At 37.6% G+C, this 24,978-nt stretch overlaps 1 protein-coding gene across 1 annotated transcript; it reads left to right on the top strand.

Moving 5' to 3' along the window:
• The first annotated feature begins 48 nt into the window (after positions 1-48).
• Positions 49-22,921, top strand: si:dkeyp-110a12.4 (uromodulin). Its single transcript, XM_064334658.1, has 9 exons — positions 49-652; positions 1,506-1,594; positions 2,140-2,244; positions 5,532-5,692; positions 6,988-7,123; positions 10,125-10,219; positions 19,795-19,963; positions 20,468-20,582; positions 22,278-22,921. The coding sequence occupies exons 1-9, from the start codon at positions 568-570 to the stop codon at positions 22,451-22,453; spliced, it is 1,131 nt and encodes a 376-aa protein (XP_064190728.1). The 5' UTR covers positions 49-567; the 3' UTR covers positions 22,454-22,921.
• The last annotated feature ends 2,057 nt before the right edge of the window (positions 22,922-24,978 follow it).

Below are 24,978 nucleotides of genomic sequence, written 5' to 3'. Positions count from 1 at the left end.
CAGTCACTATTGATGCTTTGCCCTGTACTGGATGACTTCTTTGGTTCATCCCGTAAGTGACAAGGACTCCCGTATTGAGAAAGCCAAGTTGTCTTGAAAACTGCTTAAAAGTACAATGGAAATGGAACAAAAGGCTCTGCCAGAAGACCCCTCCCTTGGATTCTCTTTACATGCTAAATAGTCTGCACGTAACAAGTGTTTTTCTTAGTGACAGCGGTTCTAGGCATTTAAAAATTGGGCAGCCCTTATCACCAGCAGCTGTTTTGCGCCCCCGTCTACAAAGAGTAGGTTTGTGTTACCTTGGACTCCTCTCGGCTGTCCCTATTCAACTGAGGAATCTCATTGTTGGCTTGGACATCATTCAAGCTGGTGTTTAAGTGCTACGGGGAGGATCTCAGTCCATTAGAGCTGCCTTTTTGTGGGCTTGAGTTAGGGGGCACAACGTCGGGTGCTGACAAGCCAGTTGCGGTGAATAGCAAAGAAGATTCACAGGTTCGGGAAGGAGCCAAGGACCAGGGGTCGAAAGTGTCTTGCTAAAAGCCACTGCTAACTGTGATCATTCTGAAGATGACACCTGCCAGTTTAGTATTTGCTTGCAGCATGTTTGCTCTGAGGATGGCTGTCTCTTCAGCCTATCAAGACAACAAGAATGGTGAGTCTTTCTCAACTCTGAACGGTGTAACTACATCTCACCCTGTGTTGCAGAAAGTGTCCTGCAGCAGGTTATGGTAATTATATTATTATTTTTTTATTTTTTATTATGATCTTCAATATAAAAAATATTTTACTTTTTTTCCATCTAAAAAAACACCTCTCTAAAGCAAGGGTTTTTAATTAGAAATTTCTCCATAGAATGAGAAAGGGTCTTGAAATCATGATGTACTCTTAATCTCAAGCTGCATTAGTCGTGCTCTGCAAATTGGTTTTCACAGTGACATGCAAGTTCTTTGAGAGAACCCAGTGTGATTGAATAACTCCTGGCTATTTTTCATTGCTTGGATATTTGTGTATCATAGTGCGTATTTGTTGAAATTCGAAGAAATAGTTGTTTCTGTTCATTAGCTGTGTCAGAGTGCTTATAAGCAAAATAAATTAGATGCATCATGTGGTTTCCAGGGAGACCGTCTGGAATCGGCATTAAAAACAAGACAAAGGAGTGTTGCAGAAGGTAGTGGGAGAAAGGAAGCTAAATGAGACGGATCTCATAATGGATTTTTATTAATTCAATGCATTTTAGTTGCAGCTTTTTTCAAGCTAAAACTGGAACACGTTGTATTCATTGCCGATTGACCTCCACAGAGTTGCTGTAAAATTTGGTTTGATTTGGATTGAATATTGCTGCAGTTGGAAAAAACATTTGCTTGGATGTGATTACAGGACCTTGTAAACAAACAGAAAAAAGTTGTTGGAAATGAATCACATTGGTAAGATACGTGAATGCACATTCTCCCCAGTGGTTTGTGTTCAAGAATGAAAAAATGTATTATCCTTCATCCTTGCCACAGAACTCAATGAAATTGTCATTTGCTCCAATGACCGAATGGAAGTGTTCATCCCCAGTGCCTTTTTTCTCAGCAAAGTCCCCCCGGTTTATGTAAGTAGCTACATTTCTCCAACAAGCAAGTTTTCAGAGCCATGTACTTAGCAATGCCAAGTTCTATCTTATACTGAATGTGTATAAAAGTCCAAATTAATTTTCAAATGTTCAGAGCCCATGACCCAGGAATGAGTGAATGTTTTTTCTATGATACAAAGAAACAACTACACTATAACTGTAACTAGTTTGATGCATGTTATGGGTGCATTGTTTAGGTTTACTGGTGTTTCATTTGTTGTGTTTAATTTGTCGTATGCAAAGTATTTTATATACATTATGTTAATTTTGTCATGTATATTCAGCAACACACCTTAACCTTCACCAACTCACAGTTTGGGAATCATTGATGTAACATCTCCTGCCTTAGCATACAAAGTTTTCCTGTGCAATGTGGGCTCATGTCCGCCACCCACCGCCCCGCCCCCCCCCCCCCCACCCCCAACCCCCAACCCCCAACCCCCCTATTATCATTTAGTACAAACAGAGGATTATATTTCATAATGTTTCTGTGGTCTTATTCCTTTGTCTTTGCTATGCTGCAGGTCTGGGATTTGCACCTCAATGACCCAGAGTGCCGCGGGGTGGAGATCGACGATGACTATGTTTTCAGCATCAAGACGAATCTGTCCGATTGTGGGACCATCACGGTACTCCAGTGATGTTTTTTGTCACTTCTCATAGAGATGTGCACCCCCTACCGATAGAAAATTGCTCTGAATACACTTTGCTAGGGATGCCTTGTTGATATACGTAAGAAGGGCACTGAGCCAGACCCTGAAATATTTCATGAAAGTTTCTGTGAATAAAGGTCATGTTGTGGTTACAGAAGCAGTCTTTAACCAGAGCCTCACTGAAAGGGACATTAGCGCTGCTATAATGGAGACAAACTACAGTGCTCATCTCTTTTATCTGCGACACACAGTCTACGTGGGGTCATAAATTTAGATGTTTTACAGCTAGCGCTAGGCCATGCTGGAAAACAGGAACTGTTGGGTGAGGGGGCCTTGATCATGGGTCAGGCCATGACAAGACTTTTCCTTTAGAGCCAAGGAAACAAACAGCTGGATGGCACCACAAACACTGCGTGCATTCATTTTGTTTTGAAATCTGTCTGCAAGTCTCATTTAGATGAGTCCTTGGATTTTTAAGATTTAAATTGCAAATCACGTGACGTGATCACGTGCTCATCCGTGTGGAGGCTGCATTTTGTCATTGGCTGAGAATGGGAGTGCCTCGCCTCTTTTTTTTTTCCCTCCACCCACTACATTCATCCAACTAAGTGTTCCTTTTCAAAGTGTTGAAGGGGGGCGAAGCACTCATGGCACTAAATTATCTGGATTTATATGGAAATTATGGCTGTGTTTTCAAGGCTCTTGAATAGGCGGACAATATTTCACTGTCCGACTTTGTAGTATTCTTTATTTTCTCCCTCGGCTCCTCTCATACAGTGGCCATACTGCAGCGAGGGCAATTTTCTCTTTGGCAAGATATAAATCAGTACTCGAAAACCACAAGTATCATTCAAAAGCTCACTTAGAATGCACCGGGCATATCTTGTAAAGTGAGCAAAAGGTTAACGCAGCATTGTGGGGGATTAAATCTCTCCCCTTCCAGCAGTTTTACAAGTCTTTTACATACCAGCCAAGAAACAAGGACTCCTTTGGATTAAGCATTTCTGCAAAAAGAAAGAAAAAGCCATAGTTACCAAACTATTTCTGTGTAACACTATAAACATCTTTCACTGCCGGTTGATGCAAGAACAGAGGAATTGTAGAATAAAGGCCCCAGCATAATCGTAACATAGTGTTACATGTTTACTTTTGAAAATGCATCCATAATTGTAAAAAGAAGTTGAGGTTCCATGTCCTGTTGTATTTTTTGGCACAAGGTCTAGAACTGGAGATGGAGTATAAGCTACTATTGTACTGTACACCTCCGGTATTTCTATTTTAGAAACCAGTGAATTTCCTGTTTGGGAGAAAATCTGTCATTTCATATTTAAAAAAAAAAAGATTTGTTCAGTTCCAGATGTTGCACATTTGTCTAATTTCATAAAGAATGTAACTTTAAATGGCAAATGTTTGGGAGTGATATTAATATAGGGAGTTATTGCATTTATTCTGCTTGGGATTAATGAGCAAGCATTGCAAATTTTCCAGTATATGGTAAATAAATGGAATACATTTTAAAATATGATATAAAATATTTCTGAATGCAGGACCACTTCAGTATGTGAAAATGATTTCCATATGTCACAATATATATCTTGCATTGTATGTAAGTTTTCAGTATTCAATTTTTAAGTGTAGACTTTGAGCTTTTTAAATGTTTTTCCCCCTTTTCTCCTAATGTTGAATGGCCAATCACGAGAAAAGTTGAGCTGAGTTGTAAGAAAGCAATTAATGTGCAGCCTGAGCAAGCAACTACAGGAACTTGATTTACCAGCAGGGCTCACTGGTGATCAATGAGACATGGTTGTCATGGCTGAGTGAATCCCTCCCTCCCTGGGCAAAGCTATGGCTAATTATGCATTGCTCTGTGGAGCTGCTGCCACTGTTAGTACTGCCACAGTTTGGATTCTGTACCAGATTACAGGGCGCATCCACTCACCGGAAGAGTGTTTTAAGATTATCTGCCCACCATTACTGTATATAAATTTTATACAGTAATCTATTTTACGATGACTTGCATTTTATCCCCTTTTATAATGGAATTTGGTCTATTAATGCTCATAGACTGACATTATACCACACTGCAGATCTCAGTTTCCTTATTTGGTTTTGCTTAATCATTTGTTGTTTTTGGTTGAATGTGGACAGAACAGATGAATCCACACACTGAGCTAACCAGAGGAGGATGGGCTCTCTCTATTGAGTTTGGTGTCTCCCAAGGTTTCTACTTACATGCCATCCAGACAGTTTTCCCTTGCCACTAATTCCCCTGGTTTGCTTTGCAGTTGTTTAAGTAAGGGAATACAGTGAAAACAAATTATCTGACAAAATATTTATAAAATGCACAAAACAGATATAATTTCATTGATTGATTTAATTGTAGAAAAAAGACAAAAAGTTACAAAACAGAAAGTCATTTTTAAATAAATGTTTTTTAAATGAAATATATATATATATATATATATATATATATATATTTAGAGCTTTTTCTGATGACCTGTCTTTGTAGGTGCAGGGCATTTGGGGGCTTTTGGATATACACTAAAACTTAAATAATATCAAAATATCCAAGGAAGTGAACTATCTCTTTAAAGAGACTGTGTTCAGTGTATGAGCAAACAATTTTGTTTTGGTTTTTGTCTTTCTTATGTTTTACCCTTTTAAATATCAAATTCATCTGGTGGAATTGTTTTCTTCCACTTGACACAAAGCCTTATCCCAAAACAGAGGGCTTTGGGGACTGAATCAATTTCCTGATTTAGTCTCACGGTTGTTTCCTTTAACAATTCCTTCAATAACTCACAAGTGCTAATATTCCAGAGGAACCCCGTGGCTTTGAAGGGCTTTTCATGTAACGGATGGTCATAACCTTCACTGGTGTGACTGCTACATGCAACAGCAGTACCTCATTCTTCCTATAGCAGGGACCCTTTTAAGGTAGCCGGAAAGGGGAGGCGGGTTGTGTATTTGCTAAAAGGTAGTAAAATGTCTTGTCAGCCTTTGGGGAGGAATTTATTCTGCTAGGTTGCCCTTTCAGTCCCTGCGGGGGCCGGATGTGATGTGACAGGACAGAACAGGACAGGTCTTCTCTCTTTGTTGAAAACTTTTTTACATCTTAAACACGTCACTGTCTGGTTTATAAACATGTGGCGCAACATGCACATGTTTTATAGAAGCATAAAAAAGCAAAAGGAAAAAGCTTAATTAGCCTTAATTAAAAGTATGAAAATGTGTAATGTAATGTGGTACATTCTTCATTTCAGACCTTGGATGATAGCCACATCATGTTCATCAACACCATACAGAATAATGATACAGATGTTATCACAAGAAGCTACGTCAACATCACGTTTGTATGCCGGTACCCTATCAACTACATGGTTCAGCAACCCAATGGCGAAAACATGATCAGAGTGGATATCCGGTGAGCCTCTATTGTCGTCACATTCCAGTGAAATTCGGGTATGGTTCAGCAAGACAACAAAACTGAGGGAAAGTGTCTGGTTGGCCACTCCCAAGTGCTTATAATGCAGCCTTGCATGTACTCTAAACACTTTCCCTTGCATAATTTTAAAATAATTTTCTTGTCACAATATGCATTTACCCTTTTTATTTTGTGGTTCAATTAGACATATTCCCTAAATTCTAAATTAAGTAAATTATTAACATTTTTTAGCTGTGCAAAAAAAAAAAAAAAAACAACCAGCTGCTAGCAAACAAAGTAGTATCTTAACTCAGTGACAGGACAACTGACTCAGTCACTCACTCCAGTGAATGCTGCAGTGATTACAAAATCAAATAAGTCAGTGTAAAAAATTCATGTTCAGCAGGTTAAAAAAAAGCAATTGTGTATTGTATTTGAAAAATCATTTTTTATGCAGTTGACATATTTTAAAATGCAGTGCTGAAGAAATATTTTGTATTTGATGTATTTAATTTCTTTCTTTAAAGACAAATACCTGAAGGCACTGTCAAATATTAAAAGATTTTTTAAAACACATTAATTAAATGTTTTTCATATAACAAAAAGCTAGAGTTTACAATCCAAAGTTGTAAAAGCTACTGTATCAATAAGAGTAAGATTTTTTTCAACCTTTATTTAACCAGGAAAACCATAAGATTAAAAATCTCTTTTTCAAGAGTGTCCTGGCCAAGACAGGCAGCAGCACATATAACATGGTTGCAGATGGACAATATAAAAACAAAATTATAGGCAATAAAGATTATGGAAGACAAGGTTATATTAAAAAAAATTAAAATCACAGTTAAAATTGAAACATGGTTTTCCCACAGTGTTGCTATTGTAACTGCAATTACAAGTCCCCTTGAACTGAGGTGTTCGAAGTGTTACAGTACATTTAACGCTCAGGTAGTTTTGTATTAACTCTCCTGTAACTATGAATGTTTTCAAAATATATAACTTTCAATATTTGTTTTTTTACTCCCTGTGAATGTGAAAAGAATATGACTGTCTTTCCAAATACTTCCCTGAAATTGATGCTGAAAACACTTTCAGATAAACATGAATATATGTGTTCTTCAATTCAAATACCGTAAATGTGAAAGTACAGTACTCTATTTCAAAAACACTCATAAAAATATTTGAAATACTTTATATGCATTTTTGAAGTCTGCTATCAAGTTTTAGTTTTTTTAAGTGAATAACCAGAGATGGAATTTGCCACTCAGTAAGCTTAGTAAGAGATCTTTGTGTTTCAGGACGATTACCCTTAACACAGAAGATGGGAACTTCTCAGTGGCCATGATGTTGTACAAAGATGAGGAATTTGAGGAAAAGTGGACTACCACTCCTTTTTTGATGTTGGAGGACAACATCTATGTGAAAGTTTTCATGGTGAGCCCTGTTAGGTAACTAATAGTAGACTGTCCAAAACAACTGAAAAGTGGTAAGGGCCCTTTTTAACAACACTTTGGCATAGAATGATGTGATTATAAATGGCACCAAGCATTTTCATGTACATTTATACTACATGAACTGATCTTTATTTCCTCAATCTAGAGAGGGAACAGCAAATTTTTCCAAATGATCAAAATAATCTGTGAGTATGGCTACAGTTTTATGCTCGGAATGAGAGTTTTATTTTCGGAATGAGAACCTCTTTTTAACCAGGAGGTCCTTTGGCATAAAAATCACTTTTTCAAGGGAGACCTGACTAAGATAATAGCCATAAAAATACAATATAAAACTATAATGTCAGGAAAACACCACAATAAAACACAGAAAGCACTTCTACCAATTCAATCAATGTAAACCTATAGAACAGTTTCCAGCAGTTCAATTTGCATTACAGTTACATTCTTCATACAGTACCATGAACAAGAAATTTGAAATTATCCAAAGCTACTTGTGCCTCCAACATCAACTCTTTTCTGAGTTCTTCCAAGTACAGTGTGCAAAATAAGTAAAATTTATTTTTCCAATAACTGAATTAAGAAGATTAAAAAATACACAATTATTGGAGCATAGCTGATGACAGAAATTATTAAAGGAAAGAAGACTGCAGAGAATGTAAGGCAGTTTATCCAGTATTGATTTGAATATAAAACATAATGATGATGTTGCCTATGGACATCCATATTGATTGTTCAGCTAATTAGTTTCTTTATTGTAAATCAAAAGTTTCGTTTAAATGTTACTTTTATTTTACAGGGATGTCCCATTGAGACTCTGAGTCTATTTATAAGGGAGACCTGGCTACAAGGACAGCTCAGTAAATAATATAAGTTTTTTCCACAGTGTGTAAAAAAGTATTTGCCCCCTTCCTAATTTCCTCTATTATTGCCTATTTGTCACGCTGAATGATTTTAGATCTTTACACAAAATGTAATATTAGACAAAGGGAAACTGAGTAAACCCAATACAAGTTATATAAATGATTTCATTTACTTAATGAAAAAAATGATCAAACCCCCATGTGAAAAAGATATTGCCTCCTTTGTCACTCAAACAATTAACAAAATTTAATTGATAATTAGGGTCTGGGACTCCACCAAATGACAGTAAGTGCCATTATCCTCAAATGAAAAACACTTGGAACAGTGCTGATCTTTCCAGGAGTGGCCAGCCTGTCAAACTTTCTCAAAGGGTGCAGCAACAACTCATCCAGTTAGGCACAAAAGATCCCAGAAGAACATCCAAAGAACGTGAAGCCTCTCTAGCCTCAGTGTTCATGACTGCACAATAAGAAAGAGACAAAGCAAAAAGGGATTCATAGGAGACCAGGACAGCAGAAACCAGTGCTAACCAAGAGAAACATCAATGCTGCTCTCATATTTGCAAAAAAAGAATGTGGATGATCCCCAAGCCTTTTGGGATAATGTTCTATGAGCAGATGCATAAAAAGTAGAAATTTTTGATGACACTGGTCCCATTATGTCTGGTGTTAAGGAAATACAGAATTTCACAGTAAGAACATCATACCAACAGTCAAACATGGTGATGGTAGTGTGATGGTGTGGGGATGTTTTGCTGCCTTGGGACCTGGACAACTTGCCTTCATAGAAGGAACCATGAATTCTGCTCAGACAATACTTAAGGAGAATGTCCAGTCATCTGTCCCTGAGGTGAAGCTGAAATGTAATTGGGTTATGCCGAAAGACAGCTATCCAAAACACAAAAGCAAGTCCAAATCTGAGTGGCTGAAGACAAAAATAAGGTTTTGGTTTGGCCTCATCAATGTTCTGACTTGAACCAAATAGAGATTCTGTAGCAGGTCATGCTTGAAAATAAATTCTGATTTAATAAGTTCTGCAAAAAAGAGAGGGCTAAAATTCCTCCATAGCGACGTGAAAGACTGATATCAAATTATACTAAATGTTCGGTTGGAGCTATTGCTGGTAAAGGTGGTGCAAGCAGTTACTAAGTTTAAGGGGGAAATTACTTTTTCACATGGTGATATGGGTGTCTGATAACTTTCATTAAATAAATTAAATAATAATGTTTTGTTTACTCGGTTTTTGTCAAATATTACATTTTGTGTAAGGATCTGAAACCATTCAGTGTGGAAACAAGACCAGGTCAAAATCTAGTATATGGCTGGACCTAACACACGTGATCCGGCAGACCAATGGTGTAACTTCATCACTCACTCAGTCACTCAGTCACAGATTTGACACATTTGCTTTTGTAGGGCTGGCCCCACTGTTGCGATCCAGCCAAAAATGCAATAATTGAGGAAATGTGTATTTAAAATGAAACTAAATGTGACTTTGGGAGGTTTTCAAAACATTCATAGCAAGCTTTGGGAAATGGTAGAAATGATTTCAGGATCTTAAAAAACACTTTTGAATTATTTCCCACAGACGTACCCAAGACACCTTTTCAGTTCATTCCATGGTAGATGTACATCTGTTGACTGGGCTATATTCTAAAAGTCCATCATTCTGTGTCAATTAATGGTTGTTAAAGACTGGAGTAAAACCCAAAAAGTGCGATTGAAGCAAATACACGAAAAGTTGTAAATCTCTTTAGTACTGAAAAGAATAAATTTATTAGGCTTAAATCGCACAAAGCGAGGCTAAAAAAAGGCTATCTGCACTTCAGTGTATTTCCTAATCAACTATATTTTTGTAATAGATGGTACTTGGGTGTTTTTGCCCTTACCACTCCTGAATGCATGATGCATTTCCTCTTCTAGGCTAGATGGATTGGTCTTGAAACGCATTGTGGTGTCAGCACATATATTGCAGTGCAGATAGCCTTTTTGCTCCTGTGGCTATTTATTCGCTTTGTGCGGTTGAAGCCTAATAAATTTATTCTTTTCAGTACTCAAGAGGTTCCCAATGTTTTGTGTATTAATTAATGGTTGTTGCCATGTGTTCCACTGTTTCCCTAGATACCAGCTCATCTTGTGTTGCGCCTGGAACGTTGCTGGGCCACTCCCAACAATGACCCCTACAGCAGTGTCCAGTACAACTTCATCAGAGACAGGTCTGTATAATGCATCTGATCACTCCTGCTGAGGGCTGATACCATGTGGGCACTGTTCCGATGGGACGTTTCCCTGCGCCTTGTGTGTGCGCGTAATGCACTGTGGGACGTATTACATTACTCATGGATGAGTTGCATGAAAATAAATGACAATGATGCAAGTACAGGCATATGGTGCATTATGAGTAGCATTCACAAAATATATGACTGATGGTAGACATGGTGACATCAGTGCGTGCATATATATATATATATATATATATATATATATATATTTTTTTTTTTTTTTTTCTTTTGGTAGTGTAGAGATGTAACAATGTGATAAATTGGCAGTGAATTATTAACTATTATAATATGTTTGTTGATCTTCTTTTCCTCGTTCCTTTGTTTAGTGGCTCATGTCGTTCACGCCACACTATCGCTTTATAATGAACTCACTGTGTCTTCAGTGGTAACTGACCCTCTCTGGTGAAAGAAGAAACCAAAAACTTACCTTAAATTGATCATTGGTCTTGACCTGTTTTCAGTCATTCTCGATTAACAACACAGCACGTAATCACAAAATACTCAATGACATTAGATATAGCCAATTCTCCTCAATTATGTAATAAGTAATAAAATTTGCTTTATTTTCATCGCAAATAAATTTGTATTCATATACTCTTCATTCCTGCATTGACACTTGGGGAGAATATTCATGGCAAAGATCTGCAACGTGCAGATTTTGTAGGCTCATTTAAACAAGGGCAGATTTTGTTAGATAGCCTTTATTGCAGGTTGTGCTGAAAGGGGCCAGAAATTGCCTGTGTGTCACAATATGGGTTTAATCTGGGCTTGCATATACACATATGCATGCACACATGCTTACACAGAAACGTGGTGTTAAAATGCAATTTCATCCTAGACTCACAGTCAGTGACACAGTGACCTCGTGACTTCTGCCACTTGACCCAAAAGCAGCAGCAGTACACATTTCAACCCCACAGCTGCAAATGCCCTTGACAACCAGCACAGTATTTCATTCTCGTAGCAACAGCTTTACTAAGAATACCAGGATTTCTGTTTACAGTGTCCCTGAGTCCAAAAGGCCTGGGAAGGGGGCTAGGCTGACTTTTCCTCTCCATTACAGCTGTTTATTGTTCCTGTGGGATTTTATGTTTTTATAGATAAATACGTATATGACTGCAGACTGCCTTTGCATTCCTACTATGCTGGAGTTTAATGTAGGCTTTTCTTTTTCATTTATTCTTAGTACAAATTTTTTTTTTAATGTGGAAAAATATTGCTGCAAGAATCCAAATTGCCAAGAGAGTCATGAAAAATAGATTCATTAAAATTAGAAAATATGTTAGAAAGGAAAATAAAACTTTAACTTTTGTTTCACAATTTAAAAGAGAGGAAAATTAAGTGCGCTTTAAAGATCATGTGAAATGAATAGAATTTTCAATAGTTAAATTCTCCAGAAAAAATCTGGGGAAAAAGATACCAAGTACTATGAAGTAAAGCCTTTAGTATTCAGTTCAGATTTTGTACAAGTTATTTTATTGTAAAAAGTGACAAAGTTCTCATCATACCTTTAGTGTTGGTCTTTATTTAAAAATGATCCATTAGACTTTCTGTATGTGCTAGGGAACTGGACTCAAAGGTTGTAGGTTTGATTCTCAGGTGCATCACTTCTGGTGTACTATTGCAAAAGGTACTAAACCTGAATTTCTCCTGGCCCATGTCCAGCTGTGTAAATGGATGGTTCTGTATGGAAAATATAAACTGTCTTAGTTTTTCTGGATTAAACTGTTAAATGCTTGGGTGTAACGCATGTTTATAAATGTAAACTTATTAATTCTCAAATTTTAACTCTTATTATACAATTTTGTGGACTGAACACTGTTTTGTAGAATGTTGTTCAGAATTAATTTATCTATAAATACATGGTGAGTGAGTGCAATACTTTAGTTTGTCTTTGAACTTCAACACCCTCAGAAGCAGAATTTCAGATTGACTGTTGAGCATGTTCGATTTCTATAGTTTCTTTGAAGCTAATGTCCTTATTCAGGAGGAGCTATATGTTTTTCCACATTACTTAAATAGCATGTGTATGTAAACCATTCACCTTAACAGCAGTAGCTGTACTGGTCTCAAACACAGTTATTCAACTTTTTCCACACTGTTCCCGGGTCATTATGTGTTTGCGGTAAATACATTTGAAAATTCTCAGTTGGGTTTTGGCTGGTAAATGCCAATGTTCCCCACACTATTTCAATCCACACTGCACCTGGATGTCCTCCAGGCAGGTAGTCTGTCACTGACTACTAAAAGTGCATATGTTATGGGCTCTAAAAGCCTGCTCAGTGCTGGAATAGCACCAACATGCAAAATGTTTTTCTACGGCCAACAGCGAGACTGATGTGACTGCTTTGGGCAGTGTGTGAACTTTTGAAGTAGGGCATCCAACTCTGTCAGTGTCAGACAAGGCACTATGAGGTCCTCTGGTGATGTCACAGTTATACCAAATGTGAACTCCACATGGCAGTGCCCCCTTGAAGGACTGCATGTCTCTCCTCTTGAGCAGGGTAGAGGTATGGCAAAACCCAGATGAATAGTTCCCAAGGATGCAACACTCAGCTGAGATTTAGAGTTTACCCTTAATTGCCACTGAAGGGGCCGACCAGTAGCCATAGCTTGGATGAATTGCATGACAGCAAGGGAGGGAGAGAGAGCTTTTTCTTGAATGTGTTTATGTGTTGGCAGTAAAACTGTATGCTGCCGATAGGGCAAATGGGACTTGGAAATTGCCAATGAACTAACTGAATAGCCTCTTTGTCAAGCCCCATCTCAAATGATTATCTAATTTCCACCACCTTTTAATCAAAGCTGATAAAGTATTTGCCACTAATTGAGCACAGACAATGATTGACAGCGATGTTTACAAACAACGATGTTAAATTCAGTTAGATTACTGTGGACATGCTGCAGTATTTTTAAATGTTGTTTAAATGCATGATAGGTTTTGTTAGAAGCAGAGGGAAATGCCCACAATAAAAATTAGAGCAGTTATATAACATTCAACTTGCAATAAAAAGCAAAATAAATAAATAAATTCATGATTTAACTAACTAATCATGGTTTCAATCAAGACCTTAAGTAGAATTCTTTGTCTTAGTGCTGGGCTAAAACAAAAACCTGCACATACACCAGCCCTTATTAAGATTGGACGCCCCTTTATGTGGATGCATTTTTCTTTCTTCCTCACCTATTTAGGGGGTTTAACATTTAAGGCTTTATAACCTCAGATGTGAGCATTACATAAGCTTGGAAAATGACTTACATGAAGCAAGACACTTTTACCATTACCATTTACAGGACTAACTTAGATTAGTTTTATATGAATAATTTGGGTAGAAATAAAGTGCTACAAATGCAATCATCTTGGCGCAAATGCAAAAGTGAAGTTGTTCTTTTTTAGTTTGTAATGAAATACTGAGATCTCATGTATAAAACAGATGAAACTATACATGTCCTGGATCACAAACTCCTTGACCACAAATGTGCAAAATCTGAGGGCGATTATTTATATTTTCTTAAATTATTCTTACTTTTGTTCTTAAAAATGTTCCTATGAAAAAACAATAAGAGATTCATGACATGTGCAGAACTTTGTTTTTGTGCATATCCCAGGTGTATGAGATAGTTAATGTTGGCTGTTTGTACATTTTATGCGCAATCCTGTTTATGTGATTTGCATTAGGAAACAGCCATGAACTAATACAGAAAAGAAAACAGTGATGCATGCCGAAATGTTCTTGGAAATGTTCTTACATGCAGTTTACGATCAAATGTGATCATACACATGTTTCGTGAATGAACGCGCTGTTCACAAATTGACAGATAAGTAACATGTTTGAAGAGAATGTCAGAGGTTGGAGTCAACTTATACAGTTACTGTTGTCTTCTTTCCTCTCAAACATTTATTCTTTATTCTTTTTTGTAAAACTGAAATGATACAGAAAATAGCACCAATTACATAATGCTATGAGTGACATCATGTTCACAGACAGAACAAAATGCAAGATACAAAGCTATAATGTACAAATATTACCATTAAATGAATGCACATAGCCTGTACATACTTGTAAATAGCATGTAAATATGTATATAGACAGTACTAGGATTTGTTTTGGAAGCAGCTTCAATCCTAGCATTAATACAACATGGGTTAATACCAATGAATAGCGGCAAAGCTACCACATAGCTGGCTATTACAATAGGAAAACACAGTAGCTGCTTGTTAGTCCGATTACCGATTTGTCGCATAAAAGTGAAACTAAATTCTAGAAAGTCTAAATGTAACATTATGAAATACACAACGTGAAAAGAAATCTGTTCCTGATCTGAAATGGCCTGAAATGACCATGTCATGTGAATAAAACAACCAATGGGAACACATGCTTGAATTGTATTAATTACGTCCAATGTCCCCTAGAGTAGAGAATAGAATTTAAAATAAATGTAAAGTTCTTATAGAACATGACAGTGATATGTGGAATTGCTAAAGATCTATGAAGCAAAAAGAAAGCAGTGTACCCTGGTATCCCTTAGTGTCTCCAAATCTATCCAAAATATCTCATTTGTGCATTGATGCAAATGATAACATAATCAAATATTTCACAACAAAATGAAAACATGAAACTCACTTTTGCATAATTTTAAATAAGTGGGAATTACTATCTTTTCATCAGTATAGGGGTCTGAGATATCTAGGTGTCCAAAGACCTATCCAAAACTGCTCCAGAAACTAATAAAATCCTTTTTGTCCATTATAATGAAACTTTGATATCACATGGAAACATAATGCAAAAATATTGTGACACACTGGAGTACACATACCTAAATATATAATCATTCACACTTGTATGTTTTTCTGTACTCTACAGTATGTATTATTTTGTTGCATGGGGATGGGACAACATGTTAATATTATGGTTACTCCAAGGGAAATTTCATGTTCATCTAGCACACAGTAAATTTGAATTAGTATTTTCCATGACATATCCATTCCATACTAACAGCTAGGGCTGATAGTCAGCCCCAATACAAATGTTCTGAGCATTATTAGCGAAGGCTACAGTTGTCTCTTACGATCAATGCGAATATAACAATATCAAAAATATGACACAACATAAATAATTGAAATGCTACAAGAGTAATACATACATGTCCATATATATCCTAGCTAGACTACATGCTTCCTGTTCTTATGACCCACCCCCTAGAGAATTTTCTTTAGCCATGCTGATGAGTTGGCAAAATATTCCAAAAACCGAAGGAAAAAACAATTACGCTTCAATGAGCGCTTGTATATTACTGCATAATGTTATGGCTGAATGTACAACGCTGTGCTAAAGCAACCACTCACGCAGATACACAGGGCTCTCACACTTTGTAACATAATTAAGATAAAATATGCCATACCATTGGAAAGCTTGTACTGTCCTCTATGCAATCAATTCAGAACAAACTGAAGGAAATTACACCAGCGTAAGTGGGGTTTTGTGTGTGGCTGTTGTAAATACCTTCCCCCGCGTTCTATTTCTCAAACTGATTTTTCAATAAATTACCACTGAATCTTGAAAGGGACATCTTTACGTGTAAAATCAATGGCAGGATTGTATATTTATTCCATATTTAGTTGTAGATATTGATATCAGAATGATATGGTATAATTCTGCAAAGTTCCTCTTGTTTACTTTGCTAATCAGTGAGCAATGTTTTTCACCACTGTATTGGCTGTAACATTCAGAGTATTGTTGGCTTTGTCTTGTTGCTATGATGGAATACGTATTTCTGGTAGTGAAAGAATATTTTTATAAACTCCTAGATGGATGCTATTGTTTAGTGCGTCATGCTTGGGGAGTGTAGTTGTAGATGAGACTGCAGGTGCTTGTTAAATGGATGACCTATGGGACAATTGCGACACTCTGTATTTAGTACCGTTGTAGTGTATCGTGTACCAATAAAGCTAAAGCACAGAGTTTGTTGTTTCCACTCATAGTTTGGTTGCAGCAGCAATTAATGTCTGAGTTGAGCAGTCTCGGCATGCCCGCGTGCCGTCCCCTAGGGGGCTTGCGTGGAGGGGTTAAGATGAGCGACCAATTCAAACCCATGAAACCAGGTAAACTGAGTTAACTGTGTAATTAACTGCTTTAACTGATCAAACGCTGTACTACTCAAGTTCACAGTAACCACGAAAGCCAGCAGACCCCGTGGCTCTCCAGGACTGGCAGGGAGAACCACTGGCTCAAATATCTGCTTTTCATAGCATTTAAACTTCCATCCATGTTCACTTCTGACTCTCCCCATATTAGATCAACTAAGTGTTTAGAAATGTCTCAATTAGAAACTCAATTGTATGAATAGTTACAACTGAGCCATAAGTGTGTCTATGGGAACCCCTTGAGGACAACCATTGAAATACAAGTTCAAATCCTTGCAGGTCACATGGTGAACAAACGGGTGGCTCTACCTATGATAAATTGCCAAATACCAATAAAATAAAATTTTAAATTAGAAAAATTGAGAGAGAAATGGAAATAAGATTCCAAGTACAGTGCCTTGCAAAAGTGTTCGGACCCCATGAAAGAACATGAACATGATGCTTGCATAAGCAAACATATTGCACATGATACTATATGGTAGAGCCACCTTCTGTTGCAATAACATATTTCAGTCTTTTGAGATAAGTTTCTACCAGCTTTGCACACTGTTTGAAAGTTATTGCTGTGGATCCTTCAATGTAGATTGCTCCAGGTTGTTCAGGTTGGTTGGATGATGGATGGCAGCTGTCAAATGATGGCACAGATTCTCAATGGGATTGAGATCTGGACTTGGCCACTGTAGAACATTTACCTTTTTGGGATCATTGTCCTGATGAAAGGTGAACTTTCTCCCAAGCTTTAGTTTTTAGAAGGTTCTCTTGCAGTGTTTTTGTTCTATTCCTCTTTTAATTTTAACAAGATGCCACATTCATGCTTATGAAAAGCATCCCCACAAGATGAGCCCCACAGAACGATACGACCACCCAGACTTCACTGTAGGGGTTGTTTTTTGAGACATGGCTGAAAACTCAATCTTGGTTTTATCTGACCATAAAAACCTTTCCCACACCCTTTGAGATTGGATCTTTTTGAATAGTGCCTTCTTTCCTACCACCCTCCCAAACAGGCCATTTTTATGCAGAGCTCTTGATACTGATGACGGTGCACCTTTACCCTACTGTCAGCCAGTTAACTCTTTAAAAGTGATTGTTGCCCTCTCTGTGGCCTCCCTCAAAAGCTCCTTCTTGCTTGGACACTGATTTTTGAGGGATAGGCTTTTCTAGACAGTGCCTGGCTGTTGTGATACAGCTTCTGCTCCCTACAATTTTCAGCGGCGCTCACTGGGATATGCAAACACATGGATTTTATTTAGTACCTTTTTCCAAATCCACCTGTTTTACTCTTATCTCTTTAGTCTTCATTTTAAAAAGTTTTCCTTCAGATTTGCAGTGTGGCTAATGATCCTTAAAGAGACAGGGTTGTTTATCCAGAAAATTTGACAGTTACTTTAAAATGTGACAGTTACTTTAATGGTTCACAGGTAGAGACCAATAGTAAGGCTATGGTGTCCTAATTAAGGCAATTTTTCTGTGTAAACTTGAGGTTTTAAGAGCACAGCCTTTCCCCTTACATACAGTAAACACAATGCCACCTTAAAATAATGAATTTTAAATGTCAGTGTTAAATGTAAATGTTTGCAAATTATACACAGAATGAAATTTCAGTGAATCATTTGTAATTCAGTAAAAACTGAGAACTGGTTAATGGTCTGAATACTTTTACAAGGCACTGTAAGTTCAAATAAGGGTCATATTTCTGGGAATGTTGGTAATCATTTGCATTTCAAGAAAATACTATGGTAACACAATTTTGTTTTTTGCTGATTTGAAACAAATTGACCTAAAGGTAGAGGGCATAATAAAAAATACTCAAATACTTTTCCTAAGAAGATCTGGATTGTAATATTTAATACATAAATACAGGGGGGTGACAAATTAAAGGAAAAACCTGAATAAATCAGGGGAGAACCATGAGGAATTCAGATGCTTCCATACAGGTGTACCGCATGATACAATTAAGCAATTAACAGGCTATCATGCTCTGTGGCATGTATAAAAATACTGAGCAGGCCCAGCTGACCTCAATTTTGTATCAAGATGGCAAGAAAAAAAGATCTAAGTAACTTTGAAAGAGGGCTCATTATTGGGGCACGGATGGCAGGAGTCACAAAGCCTGCTCAACTGGATAGTGTTTCATTACATTACATTGCATTACATTACATTTATGACATAGAAAAGTGCATATCAAGGTCATTGGAACAGCTACAAAACAGGTTCGATAAGGTACAATACTCATTTGGTACAGTTATTCATTGCCACGAACACAAAGTACAGTTCACACAGTGAACATTATTCTGATCTAACCTATGCTATGTCAAACTAGGGGGCAGTACAAGCTACAACATCAGGACGATAATGCAAAGTAAAATAAGTGCTGGAATGGAGGTACATGTAACATGAGTGGCATGAAAGAGGGGAATTAAGTGAAATGATCCGCAGAGTGGTGGCAGTTAGTTATAGTCCAGGTATAGTCTGAAGTGATGCGTCTTCAGACCACGGCGGAAGATGGGTATGAGGCTGTGGTTCGAAGAGGGACGGGGAGTTTGTTCCACCACTTGGGAGCTAGGGTGGCGAAGCTCTGTGATAGGGATGAGCGAGAACCCTTTACCTGGATGGGAGGAGGTGCAAGATGCCCTGCTGCTGCAGAGCGGAGTGGTCGAGCAGGCGTATAGAATTGAATCATGTCCTGTAAGTAGACTGGGACCGCCCTGTTAGCTGCAGTGTAGGTGAGGGTCAGGACATTGAACCTGACCCTGGCAGCGACCGGTGGCCAGTGGAGTGACCTCAGGAGAGGAGTGACGTGGGAGAATTTGGGAAGGTTGAAGACGAGTCGGGCAGCGGCATTTGGAATCATCTGTAGTGGCTGTATGGCACAAGCTTTTTTTTACTATTATAATTAAATGATTTCTCAATATGGAAGTGAACTGGGAGATCAGACTTATAAGATATTTTTCCGTGAGTTTTAATGAACTCTGCTGCAGGTGAATCCCTGCATGCATAATGTGTCTTAGAATTTCTGAGAACATTTTGAATTATGTTTTGAATGGATTTTTACATTTTAAAATTCATTACCATATGTATTAATGCACATAGCATGCACATTGTCATTCAAATTCAATATTTGCATTGTTTTCTAGTCATTTGCTTTTCATGCTTTTTTTCTAACAAATCAGTTTAGTAATGTTTGTGACAATGTGTTTGTGTCAGCACAAATATTTTCATGCCAGTAAAGTCACTGGACATTAATTCAGTATATAGTCAATAGAGCGTAAGTAGTCAGTATGGGAAAGAGATATTGAGAGAAGCAAAGAGACAGACCAGGACTGAATGATGAAAATGCTTGACTGTGTTCTCCTCTTCACAGCTGTCCAGTCACAATGAATGAGCAAACGCTGTTTGTGCTCAGCAATGGTCAGGGTCCAGAGGCCATGTTCCAGATACAAATGTTCAAGTTTGTGGGCAATGCCTACAAAGATGTCTTTCTACACTGCAACGTCCAGATCTGTCACAGCACAGCAGGGGTCTGCCAGCCTGTGAGTGCCCTCTCTTTCCACAGCCCACTTGCTTAATCTCACTAGCTCACTACCGATAAACAATGGCATGGATTCAGTCAACATTCATTCTCAATTTTGACTTACAATCAAATGCAAGTGTAACTGTTTTTCTTCATAAACAGTTTGGTGAGGTAATTTAGTGATCACTGTACTTGCCACCTTGTGCATGTATGGACACAAAGCTTGCGTTTGAGTCAAAGCACAAATGTTCATTTAATCTGGGACAATGTTTTAGTTTTGGGTAATTTCAATAAACTTGGTAGATTCTGTTTTTTTTTTCTACTGAAGACAAAGTATAATTTTGCATCTCATTTTGATCAGGGTCCAGTTTTAGGCTTTTTTTTGTCGTCTCTCTGATACATTTTTAAGTTATTTGGTCTCAGGAAAAAGTCAGTTTCTCAACATCATACAGTGCTTTCAAAAAATATATCATGTCTTCTTCAACCATGCTCTTTCTCTGGAACATTACCCATCATGTACCAGAACTGCTCTGGGGAGGACGGGGTGGTCCGAACAAGGAGAGACATCACACAGTCTCATACTGTGTCCTATGGACCCATTAGAAGATTGATGGTCACCAGTGACAAACCATCCCTGAGTGAGTTTCCCCATACATTATTCCAGGGATTAGGAGTGAATGTTTCGATCTGAGCAAAAGCAGTATAACAACATTTCTGTTCCAGCACTCAGCCCACATAAATGAATGGTATAACAGTTAAATAACTAAACATGAAAATCTGTTCATAACGTTCTCATGATGATGTCACATTGGCATTTAAACAAGGAAAGTGCAACAAAACTGTGAGTGTTGTCATAGAAACAGTAAACAAGCCCAAAATTCAGAGCAACTTCTTATTATTACTGCTATGCCTTACTGAAAGTTGCTTTCTGTGGAGACAGCAGGCCTAAAGATGGCACATTGCTGAGCATTTTAGTCCTCTCTATCAACGCATGTTAGTCGTTTGGTAATTTTTCTTGATTCCATAGATGAGTTTCACGGGGCAACATAGCTCAGGAGGTAAGGCCGATTGACTGGCAGTCGGAGGGTCGCTGGTTCAAACCCCGCCCTGGGCGTGTCGAAGTGTCCTTGAGCAAGACACCTAACCCCTAACCCCTAACTGCTCTGGCGAATGAGAGGCATCAATTGTAAAGCGCTTTGGATAAAAGCGCTATATAAATGCAGTCCATTTACGTTTACACACAATGGAAAGTGCGAGCACAGCTAGGGGGCAGAAACGATAGAAACACAATTAACTCTGGCGTTCAAACATCTGCCTCTTCTCAGTACTCATACTGCATAATTTTATCAACATTACAACTGTCGGTGCAATAAAATATTTTAGTATAACTTTTGTTAATGGTAACGTTTGGCCAGATTTATTTTTTTTGTGTTAAGTAGCCTAGGCTCAGAGGCTACATAGCCTGCCTAGACGACTTAACATAAAACAATTGGTGGAGCGCTTGACAATGAGTGTGTCAGTAAATTGGCTGTGTGGAACAATGTGTTGATAACTTAAATTCTATTGTTTACCACGTAGCCTACTTTTAAGTTTGGCTAGAACAGAAAAGGCAGAAGCGCCAGCCTTTTCTTATGTTAAGTTTCTTCTTATCCATATTATTTCTTTTATCCAATTGTTCACTGATGGAAACATGCCTTTTCGGGAAGTATGTCGGCCAACTCTTAGCTAGTGAGCTTTGCTTTTTTTTTTAGATTACACAAAATTCAGTGGTGGTAAGTAACAAAGTACATGTACTTTGTGACTGTACTTAAGTAAGATATTGGAAACTTTGCACTTTTGCTGAGTATAAACATAACTGGCATCTTTCTACTCCACTACATTTATAAAGAAATGATGTACTTTTTTCAGTAGAAGGCCATTTTATATTCATTAATATTATTAATTATAATTAATATTAATTATATTTTATCATATATGTTATATAATATTATGTGAACATAAACTCACTCATTGTCCTCATATGAGGACAATTTCTTTTCCAAAAAAATATTTCCTGCTGTAGTTTCCATAGTTTCCATCAGGCGCTACTAGTTACAAATAGCAAGGAATAAATGCACACAAAAACATGTTCTGGGTCTCAAGAGGTTAAATGGCTTGTGAAGAAGTTGGTTTATTTATTAATTTATTCCCTTGTTGTCTTGTATATTTCAATTTATCGTAAAACTATTTGAGCTATTTTGATCTATATCGAGTCTCTTAGTCTGGCATTCAGAAACCATTATGCAGTAATATGTCTTTACTTTTTTTGGGTCTTGTCCTCCTCCTTCCCTTAGATTCAGGTGGTCTGCCTCCCGTGGAGACGTTTGTCCTGGGTGGGCTGCTACTGGTCCTGCTGCTGGTCACAGGCGTGTTTGGGAGGCTATGGCTGCGCACAAGGAGATCCTACCCCACACACGAAGCCCAGCTGACTCTGTCCAATATCCACCACCTCTCAGAGGTGGCCTCCTGAGCCTGATGGAGTCATAACACCCAACACATACACACAGACACACACTTACATATGTACACATGAACATGTACACGCATACACACGCACTGACACAAACACATGTGCGAACATACAAATGTGCAGGCACGCATGCATACACATGCACACTCACACACAGAATGTATAACACACTTTCTTGCTCTCTCTGCTCCAAATGGGATCACATTATTTTCTATACTGATGTACTGTTCTGTATCTCAGTTTCAGTAGCATGATTTGTTTTAATCCATCAAATCACCATTGTGGATTGTGTGCATGGATGTGTTATCATACAGTGCAGAGGTTTGAAGACAGGGGCTCTTATGAGGTTTGTTTCTAAGTATGTATTATACTACTCTGTTTGTGTTATGTTTTGTATTTGTACTGATATTTCCTGATACTCTGTGTTTCTTTTTTATTTTTATATGAAATTAAAAAGTGAAGTTCCTATATTGCTTTCTTCCTCAGTCACCAGTGTTTTACTGACTCTTTTATTAGAATACTTAAAAACAGTGTGGTGTGTACAGTTTGAGACTAATTTCCTGCAATATAAGCAAGTTATAGACAGAATTATAAGACAGTGTTATAAATAATTGACTCCAGTTTGAGCCCCATAAAAGATCATGGTGCAGTAACTGCCCCATGGTTTATTAGCAAAACATACTATCCCTGGAGGTTGGATATATTTACATTAGTGTAAACCAAATCAGATTATGACCCTGAGAAGTGAGGGTATTAAAAAAGTGACAGATCACCTTTAGACCCTCCATTAAGACACACTGGTATATTACATTTACTGATGGCACTTTTGATGTATAATTCCATTCTCATTCGCTATTTGCTACTTCCAATATCTTGGAATCTTCCGACAGTGTTAGCACTTCTGCTCCATACTGCACCATCCCAACGGTACATACACATTCCACTATTTTGTTTTTCCCTGCACAAAAATGATATTATACTATTGTGTAAAAGGAGGTTATCTGTGTTGTCAAAGTCTACCAGAAACGTTTTCCTTCTGCATCCTAGAAGACTAACCCAAACATAAAAGGAAACTACTGACAAGCTGTACCAATGGCCTTAGTTAGAAAAGTATTGTAATTTTTACAAAGTTTTTTGGGCCCCAGTTAGGCAATATTAAGTATTCAGCTAATCAGCTGATGGACCCAAATGAGCCACATTTTCAGTCTAGTAATTGTGGGGGATCATCAATGTCCATCAATTGATTGCAGGGGCAGTTCACCAAAAAAACTAAATAAAAGCTATATTTCCACTTACCTTGAGTACTATCCATCAAGATAGTTTCGCCGATATTTGACACGTTTTCAAGATATCCATTGCAGCTCACCCTGATTCAACGGTAAGCTTTACAATGGTAAGGTACCTGAAAAGCTACATTCACTTTGCTATTTATAGATGCTAGTTTAGTTGGCCAAGTCCGGTCCAAGTAATTGATAGGATAAATTTACTGGTAGTTTATGCTTAATTTGCATGTCAATTACTCCCTGGTCCACTGTCAGTTCCGATGGGTATTGGGTACTGTTGAGTCTCTAAAAGCAGGTGTCACTAGCAAGCTAGCTAACATTAAACTTGTTAGCTCCAAAATTCCAAAAGCGAAACTGTCTAAAGTGTATCAGTATTGTACCTAGAAGAATTCAAACAATGGGACGTGCCTTTGCAATAAAAATACATTCTTTAATATTTTTAATATATTTAATATTTAGGTTTGACTAACAGATCGCACAGTTTTGATATAGAATACTAGCCTGATGGGATTGCTAGCCAAGCTAAAGTGCAGACACCCACCCTGCAGGGTTAAACCGAACAGGGTTATTAGTCTGTTGTCAGTAGACTATTAACTAACCAATTTATTGGATTTGTTCAACTCAGACTGGATCTTCGTACATTTTTTAACTCAACTTTAACTTTAGGCAACGTGGTGACAACCACGTTAAAAAAAAAAAATAAAAAAAAAAACGGCCAATTTGCATGAAATAATTTAGAACAAATTGGGTTGCATTGCTTTGGAAAGCAGCTTGCTTAATTTTTGTGAGGTAAGATAGCCAATATAGTTTTTTGTAACTTCATTTTGATATCAATAATTTCAACGACAGGCCAAGATTTGGAAGGTTTTAATTAATAACTTATAGACAGTGCTTTGTATGCGTGAGTAACTCCGCATTTGTGTACGTTAACAACGTGTTTTTGCTGAGATATGATAAGTATTTACAGGTGACAAAATGGCTAATTTAGTACAATGATGCACTTTCAATCAGTGTCCCAGAGTTTTCCTCTTTTCCCTCACTGTGCCAATGGCACTTTTTTTCGTCATTGGGTGGGAGGACATAAAACATAACATCTGGGTTTTTGACTTTGTTATTTGTACAGCCCACTACAGTACAATTTTTTCAGTATTTTAATAATCTTGATAATCCATTCACTAATAATACAAATTTCCTCGATCATGGGGGCGTGGCCTATTTATGCACTGTCTCTATCCCTAGTTT

This window comes from Anguilla rostrata, chromosome 1, assembly GCF_018555375.3.
Source record: "Anguilla rostrata isolate EN2019 chromosome 1, ASM1855537v3, whole genome shotgun sequence".
Classification (NCBI taxonomy): domain Eukaryota; kingdom Metazoa; phylum Chordata; class Actinopteri; order Anguilliformes; family Anguillidae; genus Anguilla; species Anguilla rostrata.
Note: the sequence above shows the minus strand (reverse complement) of the source record. Positions and strands in the feature narration are given on the sequence as shown.

Excerpts from the sequence above, each read along its gene's own strand:
- si:dkeyp-110a12.4 (XM_064334658.1), top strand. The coding sequence starts at position 568 with ATGACACCTGCCAGTTTAGTATTTGCTTGCAGCATGTTTGCTCTGAGG. Across the intron at positions 653-1,505 it reads CTATCAAGACAACAAGAATG|AACTCAATGAAATTGTCATT; the intron begins GTGAGTCTTTCT and ends TCCTTGCCACAG. Across the intron at positions 20,583-22,277 it reads CAGTGACAAACCATCCCTGA|ATTCAGGTGGTCTGCCTCCC; the intron begins GTGAGTTTCCCC and ends TCCTTCCCTTAG.